Source organism: Megachile rotundata, chromosome 15, assembly GCF_050947335.1.
Source record: "Megachile rotundata isolate GNS110a chromosome 15, iyMegRotu1, whole genome shotgun sequence".
Lineage (NCBI taxonomy): Eukaryota > Metazoa > Arthropoda > Insecta > Hymenoptera > Megachilidae > Megachile > Megachile rotundata.
In genome coordinates this window covers 14474997-14496189 of record NC_134997.1, presented here as the reverse complement: position 1 = coordinate 14496189, position 21193 = coordinate 14474997, and the positions used below count along the sequence as shown (strand labels likewise).

At 35.3% G+C, this 21193-nt stretch overlaps 2 protein-coding genes across 2 annotated transcripts; one reads left to right on the top strand and one right to left on the bottom strand.

Moving 5' to 3' along the window:
- Positions 1-1034: 1034 nt before the first annotated feature.
- Positions 1035-3113, top strand: LOC100880678 (uncharacterized). The gene is made up of 4 exons (XM_076539982.1): positions 1035-1175; positions 1416-1654; positions 1739-2023; positions 2148-3113. Exons 1-4 carry the CDS (start codon positions 1170-1172, stop codon positions 2389-2391), a joined length of 774 nt encoding a protein of 257 aa, XP_076396097.1. The 5' UTR covers positions 1035-1169; the 3' UTR covers positions 2392-3113.
- On the bottom strand, positions 2933-21090 carry LOC100878819 (Fatty acid synthase 3). The gene is made up of 32 exons (XM_003703558.3): positions 20452-21090; positions 20172-20380; positions 19604-19706; positions 19097-19341; positions 18579-19025; positions 18353-18485; positions 17761-18278; positions 15748-17655; positions 15323-15675; positions 15090-15250; positions 14813-15025; positions 14474-14729; positions 14291-14392; positions 11825-12018; positions 11438-11688; positions 11123-11354; positions 10638-11056; positions 10234-10527; positions 9952-10159; positions 9704-9864; positions 9310-9627; positions 8731-9236; positions 8335-8639; positions 7855-8253; positions 6743-7773; positions 6434-6678; positions 5670-6366; positions 4731-5562; positions 4179-4654; positions 3835-4089; positions 3509-3763; positions 2933-3422 (listed from the first exon to the last, which is right to left on the bottom strand). Exons 1-32 carry the CDS (start codon positions 20645-20647, stop codon positions 3228-3230), a joined length of 12117 nt encoding a protein of 4038 aa, XP_003703606.2. The 5' UTR covers positions 20648-21090; the 3' UTR covers positions 2933-3227.
- Between the last annotated feature and the right edge of the window lie 103 nt (positions 21091-21193).

Sequence of the window (21193 nt, the reverse complement as noted above, 5' to 3'; positions counted from 1 at the left end):
TAACGAATAATTAATTTTTTTTTTGAAATTTCTTTCTCTCAGAATAGCCTGTGACATTTGATGTCCCAGTGATGTTCATCACTGGTTTATGTGGTAGAGTATAAAGTACATTTGCGCCTGAAACTAGTTAATAAAGAATTCTTGCAGTTGTGTATATCTGGTTGCAGCTCTCAGGGAGTCGTGACAATTGTTGAATTACTGCGCACTTATTAATAAATATCAGAGTTTAACTTATTTTTATACAAAAATTCGCAAATTAATAAAATTACATTTATTATGCAATACATAATATGAAATAATATTATACATAAAAGTTTATGAAGAACTTAAATCACGTTATAGATTTTATATATTTTTACTTTTAAGTTCTTTCAAACAAACATTGAAAGTATAATTTGCACAGAATTTGGGTAAAATTATTTTTTATAATCTTGGTGATATTGTACGTAATATGAATCAGTAATATTATGCAATTTTATTTATATTTATTAACATACAAGAATATTCCAGATATTTGTAGAAGAAACTTTCTGACCGCGGCGCAAGCGCAAAGTTCTCGTAATAGCCGAAGTCGTAAGTTTCAAGCATATTAGTTGGGACGTATGGTTGGTGAAATCGAGTGTATTGTCACTTGGTCTAGTTAACTTCATAGTTTGTGTGCATACACAATCTGAGTAACGCTTGCGCGTATTTACAAAAGCTAGAAATAAATTACATGAACTGTTTATCGTACAATATTCATTAACAGCTACACGTTTGACGGATTGGTCCATTGCGATACTGTAAGGAACGAAAACAAACAATTAGTTTGATGCGATCTTTCTCGAAAGGTTCATCGAATATTACAGAACGAGTCGTAGATAAATATATCATCACGCATAACATTTCAGATCTCGTTTGTTCGCATTTGCACGCGTATACGTTGTTTTACACAAACGTGTGCATTTCGTGATCAAGCTACAAGTGGACGATAGAGGTTAGCGTCTGGCAAACAGCTAAAGAATTTGTATCGTGTGACCAAGTGTTTTGAAGCACACTTTTTTTATACTTGTGCCAAAAACATATATTACACAATACGAATATTTTTGTGAAATTACAAGGAAGTATTGTTGGTCACAAGGCGTACTCGGAGACTGAAGCACGTTCCCTAAAGCTCTGGGAGGTTCCAAATGACAGTAGGCAACTTATTATTTACAAATTTCGCGTATAAATTAATAAAATAATAAAGTATTGTAAAAGTTGTAATAGTACTTTAAATGAATATTTTGAATTACTTGTTACAAATATATATTTAATAAACAATTAAATTTATTGTATTGTAAGCTTTTGTTGCATTTGTCATTGGCAATTAATTGTCACTCGTAAATACGGTAGCACTATCTATGCAGTACCAAATATATTCTCATCTGGTTTAGAATGCAATGGGAGGAGCAAATCTGCATACACCCTCATCGATATTCCAACATATGATGGGTCAACAAAGTACTTCACAACCTGGGCCATGGTTACAATTGCCACAAGTGCCACCAATGACGATACCATGGAGTGTGCCATCTCTGCAGCAGCCTGAATTAGTCAGATTCACCGGTGGACCAAGTTTTGAACCTGTTGCCCATCAAAAGAGAAAACTTGAAACACCTGATCTGTTGGATACGTATGTAATTCAAATATGCATATTGGTGTTTTGTAATGCCTAAAGTTTTTATTACACATTCAATGAATTATTATGATATTGCAGAAGGCAAACAAAACAGTTTATAACGGAAGAAAAAATGGCTGCACATTTCAAAGATTTGCATATTAGTTCCAATTATCAGCCACAGTCTCCAGTTCCATCAACTTCAACAGCTACTACACATCCAACAGTGCACTCTAGGGAACTAAATATGGAATTAGAAATAGATGCAACTAATGTAGTTGATACAGATCAAGCAAAATCTGAACATCCTAGGTTGGTTTTATCAGAAGAACTAAAAAGACTCCAACAGGAACCCATTCTTCCATCTTCTTTGTTATCTAAGTTGTAAGTGTGATTTGTTTTATATAGTATTATAAAATTGTTGTTATCGTAAAAAAGGGTAATTTTGAACAAAAAATGCAATCTTCTTTACCAAAGATGATAAAGCTTTACAGTTTTTCACTTTCAGCGAAAGGCCCTCCATGGCTTTAGTTCTTTGGGAACCACCAAACAAACATTTACGTATTTTGCCAACAAGGGATACGCCGACTCCTATACCTAGCGCATCCGACGACAACAACAACAACAACACTAATAATAATAATAATAATAATAATAATACCAATAACAATAATAATAATAATGAAGCAGTTTATGATCTGAATCAAACATTATCGAGTAATTCCTTAATTTTTGAGCCGATGGAATTATGAAGGTAATTCATTAGGGTATTTCAATTAACATTTTCGTATACTGTTAGAAGAAGAAGGATATGTCATACCTTATATTTTTTATTCGATACTATTGCGCTTGTGGAACGTTGTGAAATAATAGGTATGAAACCTTTCTATTGAGTGAATCAATTAGTGAATCAATTAGTCGCTAAGATTTTGTTATTGACATGTCTTAAGTTAAAGATATTTATTAAAATAGAAACAAAAAACAGGAATACACAAAAGAATAAAAGGTCATAATATACGGAGATAAACAAGTTCCTTTTGTATATTAAATACGATTTGTGTGAGTATATTAATTACAAGAGAAAAATAAATATATATTCATTAATGAATGCGTTCTCGGGTTTAATGTGAAACTCAGTATTATTCTGATTGTCATTAATATATTGAGCATAATGATTCCATTAATCTCTCCTGTGTTCGATGTGTATGCCGTATGTTCTGTTTCTAATGTTTTTACATAATAGAAAACGCAATGTAAAGAACTGAAGTGCATATTAATGGATAAAACTAAGTATATAACCGAGTAGTTTTATTTCTTTACTGTATGTATACAATATAATGTTAAGATTATTATATGAAGTACAATTCAATTTGCTGTATGAATGAGCGAGATTACAGTTGTTTGTCATGAATGAATCTGTGTTTTCGGATGTATGATAATTTTGCATAAAAACATGACAAAATTTTATTAACAATGAGTTTTTCATTTATTTGCTGCGATTGAAAGGTATATAAAAAAGTTATAGGTATCGTTGAAAACATTAAATATGCATATTTTCCTGCTCTGATGAGCAAGTTTGACTGCTTCCTTATGATAAATTTATGAAACCGACGGAGACATCACTCGATGCATTTAAATCATCGGTCGCATAACTCAGAGTGTTGTTAAACGTTTCGATGTCATCTATAGGTTCGCCATTAATCGCTGCTGCGACTTTAACATTATCCAACATCGAAACATGATTGCCCTCAATTTCGTGTACAGTTACTTTTCCATATGTTAACTGTAAATTTCGTTAGAATTTACTTGTATTCGTATTAGAATTTAAATGTATTCGTTAGAATTTCAGATAGAATTTGTTAATTTTACCTTGTTTAAGCCATAAGTTGCGTCGTCTAATAATACGGCTGGTAGTGTCGGTTTTAATAACGTGATAGGTGTTCTAAGAGGCGGTAAAGAAGTAGGATCGTATTTTCCTATTACGCGTACACGGTTGTAGATGGACGTACAAAACTTTCTTATACTTTCAGGGGTATAATCTTTACGAATTTCCGGAGGAACGTGTTCAACCAATTTGTTTAACTTTTCGTCCCATGTTGAGAAATTATTCAATTCCGATGAGAACTAAAGAAATACATCAAATATTCATTGAACGTCGAGCAATAATTTAATGAAATTATAGTCCCGCATCTTACCTCTGGAATAGTAGTTGATTTGCATATTTTTAATATATCGATTAAAATTTGATCCTGGAATTCCTCTTCTGTAGGAGCTGGGAAACAAATTTCCTTTATGGCTTTCAGGTAAGCGGGAGAACCGTCGATTAAAATTAAATGACCGACTAGAGCTTGAGCTTCTAATTTCCGTGCAAGTTCAATAGCTATCAACGACCCGAAGGAATACCCAACAATTATGAAGTCTCGGCGATCCTTACTTCTATTTAAAACATGCTGAAAAATAAAAAGATTCAGAAAATATGTAATATTCCTTCAGTTCAGTCTCATCTTCGAGTTGTTGAAAATTTAATTAAAATACAAACAGCTACAAGACGTTCCGTCATCCCCTCCACAGATTCATCGTAGTCGTCTATTTTGAATTGTAAACAAGCAGCAGGTAACTTTAAGAATGGCGTTAATGTAGAGAAAATCGAAGCACATCCTTCGATACCAGGTACAAGGAATGCTCCATGCTTCTTTTCTCCATGTTTAACAGGAAGGTCGACGCAATACTCGGTATCTAGTATCGATATGTTTATAGACCTGACCAGTAACTTCATACCAGATATTTTTTCTGTTTTAACGTTAAATTCTGTGGTCTGTTTCTTCTTGCGTTTCTTGGTGTCCTTACTAGACATTTCAATGAGTTTAGCTATGTTTAGACCTCGAATGTCTTGTGCAGTTAAGAATACTTCAAAGTCTCGTTCCAAAGTTTGTTTGATTTCTACAGCCATCATCGAATCCATTCCAAGTTCAGCCAATGACGAGCTCTGGCTCACTACTTTCAGATCTTTTATACCTGGGGACAGAAAAACAACATAGTTTACGAATTGTGCTTTACATACATATTTAATCATTTAAAAGCGTATATTTACTCATAATGTTCATCACTGCTTCAAGAACATTGCTGGCTTCTTTGGTACTAGGAGATTTCTCTGCAACCACCATGCTAGCTACGATCGGTTTACTTTGCGATAAGAATTTATCCAATTCTTCTAAACACGAGGATACTCTCTGTTGTAACGTTCCACCTACTATAAGTTCCTTTTTGTTCTCCCACATTTCTGCAGCAAGACCAACATCTCCTACGACTCCCCATTGAATCGCCATGCCCGGCAAACCTTCTTCTACCCTCCTTTCGCAGATCCTTTCTAATACAGAATTACCCATACCGTAATTAGTTTGTCCAGGGCTTCCTCTTCCGCAAGAAAGGGAAGAGAACACGACAAAGTGGCGAAGCTTTGGACAAATCTTCCTGGAGACTTCGTCGAGTCTCTTAGTGATTCCAGCCTTCGGCTTCATGATCTCTTCGAAATTCTTTTCGGTTTGATTCACGCACAAACAGTCCTTCAATATAGCTGCAAGGTTGAAGATGCCATCCACGGGAGCCTGTTTCTCTGCCGATCTTAAAGTGAATTCGCAGTCGTTCGTTTTTGACAGATCCACACCAGAAATTAATAGAACTTTTACGCCAGATGATTTCCACGTTTCTATCCTCAGTCGTTGGTATCCATTTTTAATACCACCGCGCGATACTATCACCAAATTCATAGCTCCACGTAGAACCAACCAGTTGATTAATTCTAGACCCAGTCCACCTAGTCCACCCACAATCACGTAGCTCTTGTCGTGTACTGCATTGAATCGCGGATAAGCGAGCACTGGAGTGTTGAACGGTTCTTGCTCTTCTCCGACTTTGATTAAAATCTGTGGGCAGTCAAATTTACATTAGACATTAGAGTCGATATAATTAACTTTTGAATAGAAGACTGTCAGATGGACTTTCATAGAAAGAAAAGCATCAAGAGAATTACCTTCCCGATATGCTTTCCAGCCGCCATGTACCTGATAGCGTCTTCTACTTGGTGTTCCTTGAAACATTTTCTGACTAAAGGTTTCACAGCCTTGGTGTATAAGTGCCTATTCATGAAATTATATAACTCCTCTTGTAGCTCGAATACGATGTCATTCATCAAAGAATCCATCATTACTCCGTGAAAGCTGATTTCCTTTAAGAATGCTTCCATTCCCAGTGGATTGTTAGACGCGAGATCGAACTTACCGATTTCTAAGAAACGACCCCGATTAGTTAAACATCGGACCGACGCCAGAAGCTTGTCCTCGGCCAACGAGTTCAGCACAATATCCACTCCTTTACCGTTCGTCTGTTTCATCACCATTTGTTCGAAACTCGTGTCTCGAGAGTTGCCTATATGATCATCGTCGATGCTAGGAAATGTTTCCCTTATAAATTTTCGTTTTTCGGGTGTTCCCACCGTAGTGAAGACTTCACACTCTTCAGCAAGGGCAACGTTAATGGCAGCTTGACCCACTGCACCGCTGCCACTATGGATCAGCACTTTTTCACCTTTCTTCAATTTTCCAAAATAATATAACGCATAGAAGACTGTGAAATATGCGACTGGGACGGTTGCCGCTTCTTCCAGTGTCCATTTGTCCGGTACAGGCCAAAGGTAATACTTTCGGGGGATAACTAGGTTCGATATTGCCCTGAAAAAGGATAATTCATTTAAATTATTCCATTTGGTGGATAGACACAGTGCAAGCTGAACCTTACTTGCTGTTGACAAATCCCATCACACGTTGGCCATGCGTGTCTATCCCACTGAATTCAAATCCGATAAAATATTCTTCGCTCGGTTTCAAGCCTACGGTGGATTCCATCATCAGTCTTCCACTGGCCATCATAACATCTCTGAAATTCAAGGCCGAGTATAATACCTTGACAACATTGTTGTTCGATTTGTCGCCAAACTCGATAGAGCCTTGCACCCATTGCACTGAACTCAAGTCACCTCTCACCTGTAGAACAATTTTAAACGAATTTGGGTATATTTGTGAAGTACAAAGTTCTAGATATACATACCCTCACGTGGGCATACCCATGGGGTACCAAAATTGGCTTCAACGGAGGATAAGGTACGTGGCGATACGTGCCCCAAATCTTGCCTGGTCTCAAAATATTAATAGCAATGTCAATGTCAAGCTGTTTGGCATAAAACGGATCGTTCAACGAAAACTTTGGAGCATTCCTGTCCTGAATTATTACTGCCTTTGCTATTTTACCGTGAGGCTCCCTTCTTAAGCATTTGAGCAAACCCAAGGTACCGTTTTCCAGATCACCATCTCCGACCAATACTAATCTCACCGTTTCGTTATTCGACCGCGTCTCTTCATATTTTAAAGTTTCCTTCACTTTTTCGAGCCAGCTGAACTCGTCGTTGTTCACGAACACGACCACTGTTTTTTGGGGTGGCATCTCCTGTTTTTTCAACAATAGAAGCGTCTCGCCGTTGAAACTTTTCTCTAGCACAATGTTCAGTTTACACTCCTGCAGAAACGAGTAGGTATCGTTGTTGACGATCGCTTCTCGAGCTAGAATGAAACCGTAATCCGTCGTGGAATGTAAAAGTTGCGCCAGAGAATCGAATTTCTTCTTTGAAAAGATATTGTAGGCAGCAGTCATGAAGATGCTACCATCTTGTGGTAATTTATTTGGGTCAATAATTGTGATATCCTCTGGTAGCGATATTTTTTTATATTTGTTAGGCTCTACAGCCAGAGAGATTTTCGGACGAATCAATGGTAAATCTCCCAACACCTTTATAAAGACCGGCGTCAAAACTTCTTCGTCAGGTATAACGTCGTCGTGATTAATCAATTCCATGATTTTTGGATTAGATATTATATTACTTTCTAAAGCAAGATGAGTCGATAGAATGATCATTTCTTCTAACGAGGTTTGTGCTTTGTCACGGTTGGCTACGAACTTGTATTCCTCCAATACTGGAACCGACATCAATTTACGTTTTTGAATAGTATTGGCTTTCAATCCATGTATCTCTATACCGCCAGATACTATAACATCGTAATTGTGGTACACTCGAACCGAGAACTCTGCAAAATATTTTTAGTTAATATATAACATATAACATGTAGTGGAATAACGAATGATTGTAAGCAGTACTTGTAATATACCATTATTGTTATCATCGAATAATCGCACTTTATTAGTATGACAATTCACGTCTATCACCAGTTTCCGTATCGCTGTTGGTACATAGAGAGCTCTGGTATCGAGGCCTAACAATTTAATTTGTAACATATTGTCCATAAATGCAGCCCAGTTTTTCAACCAAGTGATACGCCCTCTTGTTCCTTTGATGGAAGCACTCTTCAGAGAACGAAATGGTCCTGAGTAGTCATAACCACGAAGTTTTAATTCCTTATAAATGTCTTTTTCAGACAAGACTTCTTCGTCGTCGATCTCAGTTAAGAACTCGGATGCGATTTTATCTTGCGAAGGCTTGGTCGCTTTACGAATTTTTCCGGATACCACTGTTGTGGACCCTTCTGAGATTTCGAACTGTCCAGAACCTGAGGATTCATTTAATTACAATACAATTATAAGTTGAAAGGATTAAAACTGGCGTTATCATAATATCTAAGAAAATTTACCTCTCTGTACCATTATCGTTAATTGAACGCTACCTTCCGGTGGGATTGTGGTTGCACGTTCAAATTTAATATTTTCAAATACGACCGATAATTCGTCGTACAATTTTCCCTCCAATAAACTAATCGTTTCCCAAACTAAGATTAAATATCCTGTAGCTGGAATCAAATTTCTTCCGTCGATTACATGATGCATCATATATTCATAGTTTTCATCTTTAAGAGCGATTGCAACTGTTCGTTCCGTCGTGGTTATCTTTTGACGCTGCGTATAAACTGGCACGAACCAGTCGTCAGAATGTTCCCATCTGTAACACGATGACTCTCGTTGAATATTTTGTGTTGTTTAGAATGTTACTCGATAGTTAGAGATATCAAAAGTGTTACTTTGTTACTAACTTTATGTAAGGAGAAATCATAGGAGTTCCACGGCTAACAGGAAACTCGACGTGTGGATAAATGTTTGCAAGCTGTGGCTGTAATCCAGCATTGTAAAGCTTTCCAAGAGCTCGCAAGAAGAACTCGGCATTATCTTTGTGACCACGCAGAGTTAATGGTACGTTGATCACGTTAGGATCTAAGGATCTCTTCAAAATCGCTTGTAAGAGACCATGAGGTGCTATCTCGATGGCTATCGCATCATTTGGTATCATGGTTGCGGTTTCAGCGAACAGCACGGAGTTTAACAAATTATTTGTGTGATACTCAGCCGATGAGTATTTGGCAGCTGGCGATGACCATTGGTTGCGCGGCACAGACGTGCTCAACCATTTGGAACTCCTTAGTTTAGATTCGGGTATCACCTTTTTCAAGTATGCTAACAATTTTGGCCCTGCTTCGGCGATATAACGACTATGATAGGCGATGTTGCCGCACTGCACTTCTTTTGCGAAGACGTTGTTCGCCTGAAATGTTTACTAGTAAGAGAACGCAGGATTTATTGGAAAACACGACTTCAGGTTGTGATGTAAATCGAACCTGTAACTTGGCAACAAACTCCTTCATAGATTCTGCTGGACCACTTATGGTGCAACTGTCAGGACCATTGTGACATGCCACTTCGATGTCCGGTGGACACATGTCTTTTATGTCTTCATATCCAAGACCGACAGCCGCCATGGATCCTCGAATCATTTTTGTTTCTTTGCTTACCAAACCTCTGGAATATGCGGAAAGTACCATCTGTTCAGCCGTGAAGCATCCATCGGCGTAAGCGCAACCAAGTTCTCCTACAGAATGACCGATTATGTTGTCTGGCTCGATGCCCACGGCGGTTAACAAATCCACGAGACCAATCTGCACAGCGATCACTTGTTATAATTACGTATAAAAAGCAATAATTTATAATAAAAAAAGGGTGAAATTGTTTTACTTGAATTGCGGCGATTCCAACGAAGCAGTTCACTATATTGTCGAATATCTTTTTATCTTTATTTGTGATGATATCGATAATATCGACACCATGTGGTTTTAAAGCTGCGTCACATTTTTGAATGGCTTGGGCAAAGATGGGGAACCTCATCAACGCTTCTCCTATCATGTTAATAAAATATAGAAACTATTATATACACTTTGTAAGTCTTGTTAGAATTAATAGAAAAGATATATCACAAGATGTACCCATGCCAGGCCATTGAGATCCCATTCCAGAGAATACGAACCAAATCGGTCTCTTCGAGCCCTGATACTCTTGCATTTCTCTTATTGGCTTGTCGGATGTTTTAGATCCCACCACGGTGTATCCCCTGGACAGGTGACCGGATATATTTTTTGCATAAACTTCGTGCAAAAGTCGAATGTATTCTACGTCCACAGGTATACTTTCTATCTGTAAATCAAGTTATCGACAATATTATTTTGATTAATGTACACTACAAATGAAATGAAAGTTTTTATAGTTACATAATCAAAAAGGATTTTCAGTGCTTCTTCGTTACGTCCAGAAGCAGTTACCAGCCTGGGCAAATCATCGAAAGGCGCCCCATTGTTCACCTTCTCTTTGGTATAAGATTTCAGTAAGACATGAGCGTTTGCACCGCCAAAACCAAATGAGTTTATTCCCACGTAGCCACCTTCCCACGGTGTGGGTTCTGTGATTACTTGAACTTTTCCTTCCTCTAAACATTTCACACCCTTTATGGGATTCTTATAGTGTAAGTTTGGAGGAATTATACCAGACTCCATAGCGATCACCATCTGAAAATGTTCCCATATACGTTATTTTTCTTACCTACCTAATTAACATTCGAAAATATTTGAGAATTAGTCGAAATGTGTTTTCTACATGTTACTTATCAGTTTCACACCTTGGCGACCGAACAGAGACCACTGGCAGGCTCCGTGTGTCCCATGTTCGATTTAATAGAACCTATTTTAAGGGGCGTTTTTCTCCCTTCACAGAAGATCGTGTTAATGGCGTTCAATTCTTCGGGATCACCGACACTGGTGCCAGTGCCATGAGCCTCCAGATAAGAAAGGATCGTTGGGGACATCTTGCATTCGCTATAGAAGTCGCTGAGCAGCATCTTCTGCACCTCGCTGGAAGGAAAGGTGATACCTTGTTCTTTGTAACCATCGCAGTTCGTCTTGGTGTGAACAACCTGGCAATAAATTCTTTTGGCATGTTTCGCTTTCTGCAGTATGACAACGGTGATAGCCTCGCTTCGTACGTAACCATTAGCACTGGCATCGAAAGTCTTACAGCGACAGTCGTTGGAGAGTACACCTAAAATTTCGATACTGTTACAATAATATTCATTTTTCACACTTATATTCGATAAGTTGTGCATACCAAGACGTGAGAATTGTAGCGATACGTAAGGATGAAGACAAAGATTCGAGCCACCGACGATCACCGTGTCGCAGATTCCATTCCGTATCATTCTGTAACCGTGATCTAACGCGTATAAACTGGAACTGCAGGCTGTATCTATTGCATAAGATGGACCATGTAAACCCAGAAAGTAGGAGATTCTGTTAGCGTACATGGCTCTGCTGCATCCAGTAATACCAAAGCCATTTGCCTAAAAGGAATTACAGTAAGGATCATTGATGAATTTTATGATATAAAGAAAAGGAAAGACATGGGAAAATTAGCGATATTTACTTGCAATTTCTCGTAAAACCACGTTTTCTCCGACTCACTGATGCAAGAACCTACAATAACGCCGGTATTGGTTCCTCTGAGTTGTCTAGGATTTATTCCTGCATCGATGAGTGCTTCGTAGCTGTGTTCCAACAGCATCCGACACATGGGGTCTAGCGTATGCGCTTGCTTATAATGGACTCCAAAAAAGATCGCGTCGAACTTCGACAAACCATTTACTTTGCCGCCATCCCGTGGAATTTCTGCGTGAACTGTTAGAAAGTATAAAACATCTCTCTTTATTTTTCATATATGAGGAAGAGGAGAGTAAGCTTGTTCTGATCGCTACCTAATAATACTAATATTTATTCGTCTCAATGACATTTTAAGAGTTATTATGTCAATTACCTAGCCTCCATCGCGAATAATTCGATGTGATCAGATCCTTCTTGCTCATCAAGTTTTCTTCCAACTCCTTCACGTTGTCACTTTCTGGAAATCGACCAGCGATACCTGTAATTACTACCTCTTCACCAGGTTCTGTCGCCGCGTAATTTATCTCCATAGCGTTCACTTGCGTGTTCCAGCTCATCTTCTCTGATTGTCACTTTCAAAAAAATATCACCGTCTTTCGATGGTTATCTTCTTTAGTTCTTCAAGTATTGCTCGATGATAATAGAATGATACCGACGGGTGTAAAACAAACACCGTACATACGTGATACTTAAACTTTTAAGTACCTAAAGGTATCACCAACGATTCCACCGTGATATCGTTCATTCATGCGATTGTAGATTAGAATAATTAGAAAAAATGTCGGGGAAACTTAGTGTACGAAATCAGAATCACAAAAGTTCATAACGAGGAACCTTTGACACAATTGAAACTCGAAAAAATTTAGTACGAACCGATTAAAAAGAATGAAAGTACTTAATCGGTATCACCAACAATTCAAACGACGGACCAGTTGTGCTAATGACGACCGGAGAAATTGGAAAAGACTTTTATAATAATGTGTTTCCCCTCCACCTAGGGCTATTGTAATGCTACTGTTTTTTCTCTGAATAATTTTTGAATTTCATCTACATAATGATTTTTAGTTGAAATGACCTTTCCGAATCTGTATCGATTAAATTCGTCGGGCAACGAGTAAAGTAACCGAGAGATGGTTACTTCAACTGGAAGGAAGGAAAATTACGTATGCTGTAGCATATGTTATAAATGAATAGTATGTCTACGTATTGTTTGGTGAAAATGAAAGATTGATTTGTTTTACAGTGAAAGAAAATTGAAATTTAAAATAGTAATGCAGGGGTTGAAATGAGAACAAGTTCATATTTTAATACTTCTATTTATTAATTAGAATTTTCTGCAAATAATTTTCACCTCGTTAGTATTAAAGATTTTAATTTTTGCAGTTATTATTACTCGAATAGTTTCAATGAAACTGTTCAACTATTGTTCTTATTCATTACGCAAACACATTGTTACACCAATGGTCATTAATAATTCAAAAATTATTTGTAATTCAAACGCAATAAAAATCATTTGAAACGCATCTTCAAATGAATGGATAATTAAAAATTTTTCAAAACGTGTTTGAACATATCGAAGCAGGAAGTCCGGTAGCGGAATCATCCATTATTACAAAATCCGATTCATAGATATATGCTAAATGACACCAAACTTTTAAAATAGTATCAGAATGGTATTTTGAATACTAATCACTGCCTGTCAATGAGTGTTTATCGAATCGTATTCAATGCCCCTAATGAATATTCGTTAGTTCGATGAAATCAAATGTCAAGGGTTCGCCGGATATCGCATTACTCTACATAAATATATGCCTCGTTAGTACTCTGAACTGCATTAGCGTTTTGACACTCGTACAAATTTATTGTTCTATAATGTTATTGATAGGCTATTAAATCATAGGTACTGTTACTTTTATGCAGAAAAAATGCAATTACAAATCTTTTTTTATTTGCATTAGTTTTCTTTGTTCATCTACGTAAATAGAAAGGAAAAAATTTCATTCATTTGTTCATTACCACGCATAATCAATAAAGGATGGCAGGGATGGTAGTAACCCTACCCAAGTAATTTACATAACAAGGTATATTTTTAGTATTATAAAATATATGTATCTTCTATAAGTCTTTATTCCTACCAAGAATAGAGTTTTCAATTAAATTACGATATTACAAAAATGTCTTTAACTTAAAAGATTAAAAAGAAAAAAAAATATACGTATGAATATATTATTGTCATATTAATCGTATCTTTTCAATAATAGTATTATTATATTAATCAACATATTACTTAAATCTATATGTATTTATCAAGTACCAAGTATCAACTTTATGTTCTATAAAAATGTAGACTATTATCGTTGAGAAAGTTCAAAACTTACAAAAAATAAAAACAATTATTTTTTCGAAATGTATAAATATATCAAATTTGGTTGACTAATACTAAATAGTACTATATAAATCTTTTGTTATATCAAACATTTGAGATCCCATCATGTATGTATGGTCGTTTTACAAAAAGAAAATGCAAAATAAAATTAAATGTTAATCGGTGCGCAAAAAAAGATTTTGTACAATCAAAAACATTCGGTACATTCCATCAATTATGCATTGACGTTGACATTACGTATTGGCAAGAATGTACAAATTAAATTAAAAGTACGAAATGGTTAAGTAACATGTAATTTGTAACGTGCTTGTTACGGCTTACTTTTTACGACTTTACTTTCCTTAATGGTTACTACGTGTTTGCAGTCTTGATCTCGAGTTCTTTTGTAATTCCTCTACAGTAGAACGAACGACGAACAGGATATTTATGTTTAATATCAACGTTTATCAGTACTTAGTAACACCAGCGAAATGTACTCTCTTCCCTTGTCCGTCTAAATCTTCCATTAAGCTTGATGTAAAACTGAACTCTGAACTGCTTTCGTCATCTTGTATCCTGCAGAATGAAATACGCATAAGTCTATTCCGTATTTCTTCAATTTGTAACATTAAATTGTAAAAGTTCATAATGACATACAAGGTTTCTAAACTCGTAAGACTGCCATTGCTGTCTGGTATATTAGAAGGACCTTCTATTTGTAGCAATTCTAAGAAAGAATTAATGGTTGCTATGTAAATTCCTTTTGATTCAGACATTCCTAAATAACGAGGACTAGATAATTCGATTAAAACTCGTTCTGGATTTTTTGTCGGTGAGGTGTATGCATCTTGATCGAGTTTTACAATTTCCACGGATGAAAAGTGAATAATAAACAAGTATGGTTTACGAAATGCTACAGGAAAACATAGAACATTTATAATTAATACACGAAATTGTTATTATATCGAAAAATAAAATCGTTTCAGTATTATTTACCAAAAGCAAAAGGTAAATGGTTCCACATTGGATCGATGCATCGAGTTCTTTGACCGGTTTCATTCACAAACATTCCAAACTCGTTATAACAAAGTAAAAGCTCTATTTTTCCAGGTACAAGAGAAACGTTCAAAACACACACGGGAAAGATACCTAATTTAGCTACTCCTGATAGCGCAGCTTTAACTGAACTATCATCTGCTTCTGGAAACTCTGTAATATTGAACAGAATTCATGAATAAATAAATCTCTGCAGGTGCTTGATTTTCTTACGTACCATCGACACAATAGCTTCTCAGATCGATTTGGAAGAACTTGTTGCATCCTACTACCAGAACATTTTGAGTAAATATGGCACAGCTGCATGGCTCAGATGTTTCAAGTTCGCGTACACCAACAAATTCTCCTCCTTCTTCCTCGGTGTACCATTTAAGTAATCTATAATTAATGAAAAATTATATAAACTATAATTTTTAAAGAGACCAGATAAGTCAAGTACACAAAACGTACATGACGTGAGTTGCTGTAGCGGCGCAAAGCATATCTCTTTGTAACTGATATAAATGACAACTATCAGTGCCAGTTAAAACTGGGTTTGTATTAATTGCTGGCCTCGAACACTCAGCAGCTACTGCGTTACTCTTCAATTGTCTCAGATTACAAGATACCAATTGCCTATTTTCGCCGGCTATCATTAAAGCTATTCCCAAATGAGGATGCAACGTTAATTGGTGAACCCTCTTTACTCCACGAATCGCTGTAAGCATTCGTGATTTAGCACCGCAATATGAAAAGAGTCCTTCTTCGGCGCCTAATAACAACACATTATCTTCGGGTAGATGTACAGCACAATTCAAATCCAACTGGAAAGAGTTATAATTATTAATAACAATTCAAGAGAGAAAATTATTTTAGCATAAATAAATATTCTGTACCTGATTCTTTTCTAGTCTTAATACAATTTCATATTTTTTACTTTTATAAGCGTTACTCGAATAATTTTGACTAGTAATAGACTTCAAAGCTTTCAACCAATTTTTCTTATCCGTCTGACTTAAAGTCATTACATCTAAACGCGATGTAGGCCAACAGGTCGTGGAAGAATTAGATTCTATCCTAAAGATAAATGGTATATCCGACTTTGCTGTTCCTTGTACATCGGGTTGATGTACGTTTTCTAGTACATTAAATCCATCTTTTTCGACCAAATCTAAACGATTTATGGGTGCCATCCCAGAAGATGGTTGGTGCTCGTAAGTACATAAACATGATCCTTCTAATCTAAGGTACTTTCTTTCCCAACAACTTTTTGACCGCTCTGGAACTTTGACCCAACTTTCCATTGATACATTATTACCTTTATCTTGTGCGTTGCATATATCCGTATCAGGTTTATCCGGTTGATCTATATTTAACGTTTGAACACTTCCAGATAAAGATGACAAGCTGTCATTGCTATTCCTCCAACTTTTGCCGAATTGTTTAGCGAAACCGCCCGGCAAACCGCAAGTGGCGGGAACAGTAACAGCACATTTTAAGTGCGTCATTACTGCGCATTCACTGCAAATAGCCGCACGTTTACCGAACTGAATAGGATCTAAACACGCGGAGCATTTCCCAGCCCTCATGGGTAAACTGACATCGAAACGATGTGGAATATTATGTCCAATTCTTTGGGGCGATAATCGTTTGGATAACGAGTCGACCGATTGTTCAGAAATATAATTTGTATTCTTGATACTCTGTGCTGAAGGAGACGTAGGGGCAGAGGTTGAAGCATGCATAGCTTTAAGCGCTAATAATTGATCAGTTAACGTCTTAACTTTAGCACGTTCTTTAGTTAACTGATTCTCTAATTCGCGATACCCAACTGGCATACCAGTACCACAGGGCGGAACATTTTCTTTTTGTTTAGTACCAAGTATTTTATTGCATACTGTTTTCTTCTTTTTGCTACATTCTTCTAATTTGAACTGCAAATAATCGATCAGTTTTGTCTGCTGTTGCCTTGTACTTTCAGCTTTTACTTCTCTTTCTTGATAGAATTGCCGCATTTCTTCCAAGATGCTTTCCAATTCGGAAATTCTCATTCGAAGCTCCTGTCCCTGATCTACGCTACTCTGCAAGTCGTTCATAAGCATGGTGTTTGCTTCTTTCAATTCGTGCACTCTTGTTAAGTGTTGGCTACTTTCTTCCTTGACAACTCTCGTTTCAGCTTTGGTCACTTCTAAATTACGTCTCATTTCAGAAAGATCACATTCCAATTCACCGCACTTACTTGATAATTCATCAACCTGTGCACTCAATTCTTGAACAAGCTTTCTATACTGATCTCTTTGAGCAAGTAAACCGTTCTTTTCACTTTCTATATCGCTCGTCTCCGATTCAAGTCTTTCGATGTTACGTTCCGCAGCTAATCTCATAGATTTTTCTTCATTTTGCGCAGCACGTGCTTCGCGAAGTTTAGCTTCAGTTGCTTCTAAATCTTTTTGCAATTTCATTTTATCTTGAATCAATATATTTTCTCGCGTTTCATGATCGCTAGTTAATCTTTCGTAATCAGTAAGTTGCTCTTCAAGAACTGTACATGTTTCTTTTAGAAGTTCAGTATTTAATTCGTAACCTTTGATTTCTTGTTCTAACTTTTCTATTCTAGATTCCAATGCACTCTTTTCTTCGTTATGTTTTGTAATTGATTGTGACAAACGCTTATTCTCAGCATTTAAACTTTCCAGTCTATCTTGACTTACCCTTACTTGTTTTCGAGCAGCATCTAATTCTCTGCGCAGCAAAGCACTTGAAGATTGAAGTTCTTCTATCTGATGATTAGCTTGAGTTAGCGCCTATAATAAATTAAAATAGAATAACAAAAAAATTACAAAAAATCAAGCAATTAAAGTAATTTATTAGTTAAGCTGATTTAAAAGAAAAATAACAAAAATATTTACTCGTTGAGCAGAATCAGCTTGCATTCTGTTTCTAGAAGATTCTTTTGTTATATCGTTTAATGATGCTTTTGCGCTGTCTAATTCTTTAAGCAATTTTTTGGATTTCTCTTCTTCTTCTTTTATTTTGTCATCTAATTTCATTGATAATTTTTGTTTTTCTTCTTGCAATATTTTAACTTTCTCCTCTGCCTTTTTATTTGACCTTATTGCAATTCTCTTATCTAAATTTGCATCCGATAATTCTTTTTCTTTCTTCCATAAATTAATTTGTGCTTGTTTCACGGCTTGACGTTCTTTATTTAAATCCTCTTTTGTCGTTCGAAGTTCCTGTTCTAATTTTTGTATGTGTTCCTCTGACAGAATATCACGTTTTATCGCACCACTTGTTGGCACCATGCCAATACTAGGTTCTATATTTTCCATTTTGAGATTAGCATTTTCTGTTTCGAGTTTAGTAACGCTTTGCTCTAAGCGTCTTAATAATTCTTCTAAATTACCGACTTTTCGCAAATGTTCTTCTACAAATAGATAGAGTTCAATTAAATTTTTGTTAGATTTAATAGTGCTAACAAATTTTATTTATTAATAATACCTTCTTTATCGAGAGAATCTTGTAGTCGTTTTTGGAGCGCAACTTTATCTTGTGTAGCTTGTTCTAAATTTAAAGCAAGGTTTTCATTTTGTTCTAAATTCATCATTGTTTCACTTAAGTCAGACTTCATTACCTTTAAACAGTATTTACATTAGGAAGATAAATAGAAGTTAATGAAAATGGACAAGTAATTTTTAATTTAGAATTGTATTAAAAGGGTGAATACCTCTAACTGTTGTTTCAATTGTTCATTCTCAAGTCTTGATCGCTCCAATTGCTCTTGCATTGTAGCTACTATCTGTTCTGATGCTATAGCACTATCTAATTGTTTTGATCTTTCTTGTAATTGTTTTTTTAAAACGTCTATTTCAGCATCTCTGGCAGGTATTGTAGCTTGTATTGTACGTAACTGTTCCTGACAGTCCTTTAATTCATTTTGTGCAAACTCTAAAGCTACATTTAACCGTGATTGACGGCAATGATTAGAATCTTGTTCATTTCGTAGTTTAGTTTCCAAGTCAGTATTTTTTGCTGTTTCTAAATCTAATTTCGATCTAAGTTCAGCTAACTGATTATGTGCTCTTGCAGCTATTTCCTTCAATTTAGTTTCAACTCCTTGTGCACTTTGCCGGTTTAATTCTCTAGTTTTAACTAGCGACTCTTTATATTGCATCTATTAAAACATTGGTGTAATTTTATTGTTCCCTTAATAATGATATATCCATGTGTATACATACTACTAACCTGAAACACTCGAAGTTTATGCAATTCTGCATTTGCAGTTTCGAGTTCACATTCAGTCCTTTGTAATCTTGAACTCATTTCATTATTACTAGTACATAACTCTGTAATTCTTACAGTTTGCATTTCAATATGTTTATTCAGTTGTGCAATTTTATCTTTTTCCGCATTTTCCCATTTACGCTTAGCATCTTTAATCAAACTGAGAGCTCTAGTCTCCAAATCTCTTCTCTCTTGCCGTTCTAGTTCTAGCAATATAGAATGTTTATCGCATGTAGTTTTTCAATGTATATATACTTATTAAATAATTTTTAAAAATTAAATAAAAAAAAAGCACATATTAGAATAATACATATTAAATATAAATGTAGTCATGGGCTAATTAAAAATATTCTCCATGATCTTATTGATTAATGTAGTAGTTTTCAAATTTAACAGATGTTCAGATTCAAGGAACTGAAGATAATTTTATTGGCAATTATTTGTTTAAACATTGAGTATATACATTACCTAATGTTCTTTTTATCCCAGTTAATTCTGATTTCGTGGTAATTAATTCCTTTTCAAGTATATCTCTTTCCTTACTAAGTGCTTCTAATCTTTTTACTCTTTCCTGAAATTGTAATTCCATTTTGTAAATTATTAGTTGTTTGAATTAAGAATTAATAATAGGACAATTATTTTTAAATTACATTGGTACATAATAAATGGTAGATTCGTAGGAAAAACCTAATTTTTAAACATATATATACATTTATGTAAACAACTTGGCAAATTGTTAATAGTATGATACAGAGTATAGAAGATCTGCGCGAACAAAATCGGCGGGAACGTTTTAAAACGATTGTAGTAAAAAGTGGATGAATTTAAAACTGAACAGTAATAAAGTTTTTTTCATGTCATTCATCTGTGTACTCTGATGAATCTGTGATAATTACATATACTAGAAAGTATATATATATATATATATATATATATATATATATATATATATAAAGCAGAATAGTCAAGATAAAATACATAATGCATATATCAGTACATATAGCATAAAGAAACTGTTATGTCATATAATATGAACCTTTAATTCAAATATTTCCTGTTTCTTCTCCTGTAATTCTTTCTTTTTAAGATCTAACTCTGCTTCCAATTCGCTCTTTTCTTTGGAATATTTTTGATACTGCGCATTATTATGTTTGTGAAATTTAAACTCAAAGAAAGACGAACATTCTTTTGGGACATCTTTGGAAAGATCATCAGATTCTGATGCAGGAATGTTTCTATCACCACCTATAAATTCAAATATATCACAATTAGTAAAGGAATTGATGCCATTACAATTTCCATTTTGCAAACTTTACTTAGACTTTTTCGAAGACTTGCTAAATCACATTTTGCTGCATTTAATTCTTCTTCCATCTTTTCTTTTTCTTTCATGGAGGTTTCCGTCTTTCTTGTGCTTTCCTTCGTTTGAGTCTCATATTCGGAAGACAATCTTTTTCCACAAACCTTTTTATAACGCTCCTGAAATTCTTTCCCTCTGTCTTCAAAATCCATTCTCTTTACTACTCATTTGTTACCTTTTTCAATGGTTTTTTTTATCGCCTATTCTCATTAGCCTATTGAAATATTTGATCAAAGATATTTTTATCTCATGATATTTAATATAGTCATTTCATCGACTAGATTAACTGGGAAAATCAAAACTGGTAATCAAAATAAATTCGATATAATTTAATCGAGGATACATTGAACTTCTCGCGTGTGCACTTTGTAAGTCTCAAAACTTCTTAAGGTTCCCGTGTTTTATAAGTCGTTTTAGATTAATAACACAATAATCAAAGTTTTATTTGTAGTAAATTAATTAACTTTCGTGTATTGTTACTCATTATAAAAATATATTTACGAACATACGTTTCATTTATACACGACCGTATTTATAACGGTTGGGGGGCAAACTCCATATCTGTAATTCAAAATTTTGTTTGACGCTAAAAAACGATTAATCGCGATAGATGGTGCTACGATCACCGAAGAGTTCTGCCCTCTTGTATCCAGAAAAGAAAATTAAATAAGTCTTAGTGTTTCTTCAGTTTTCAAATA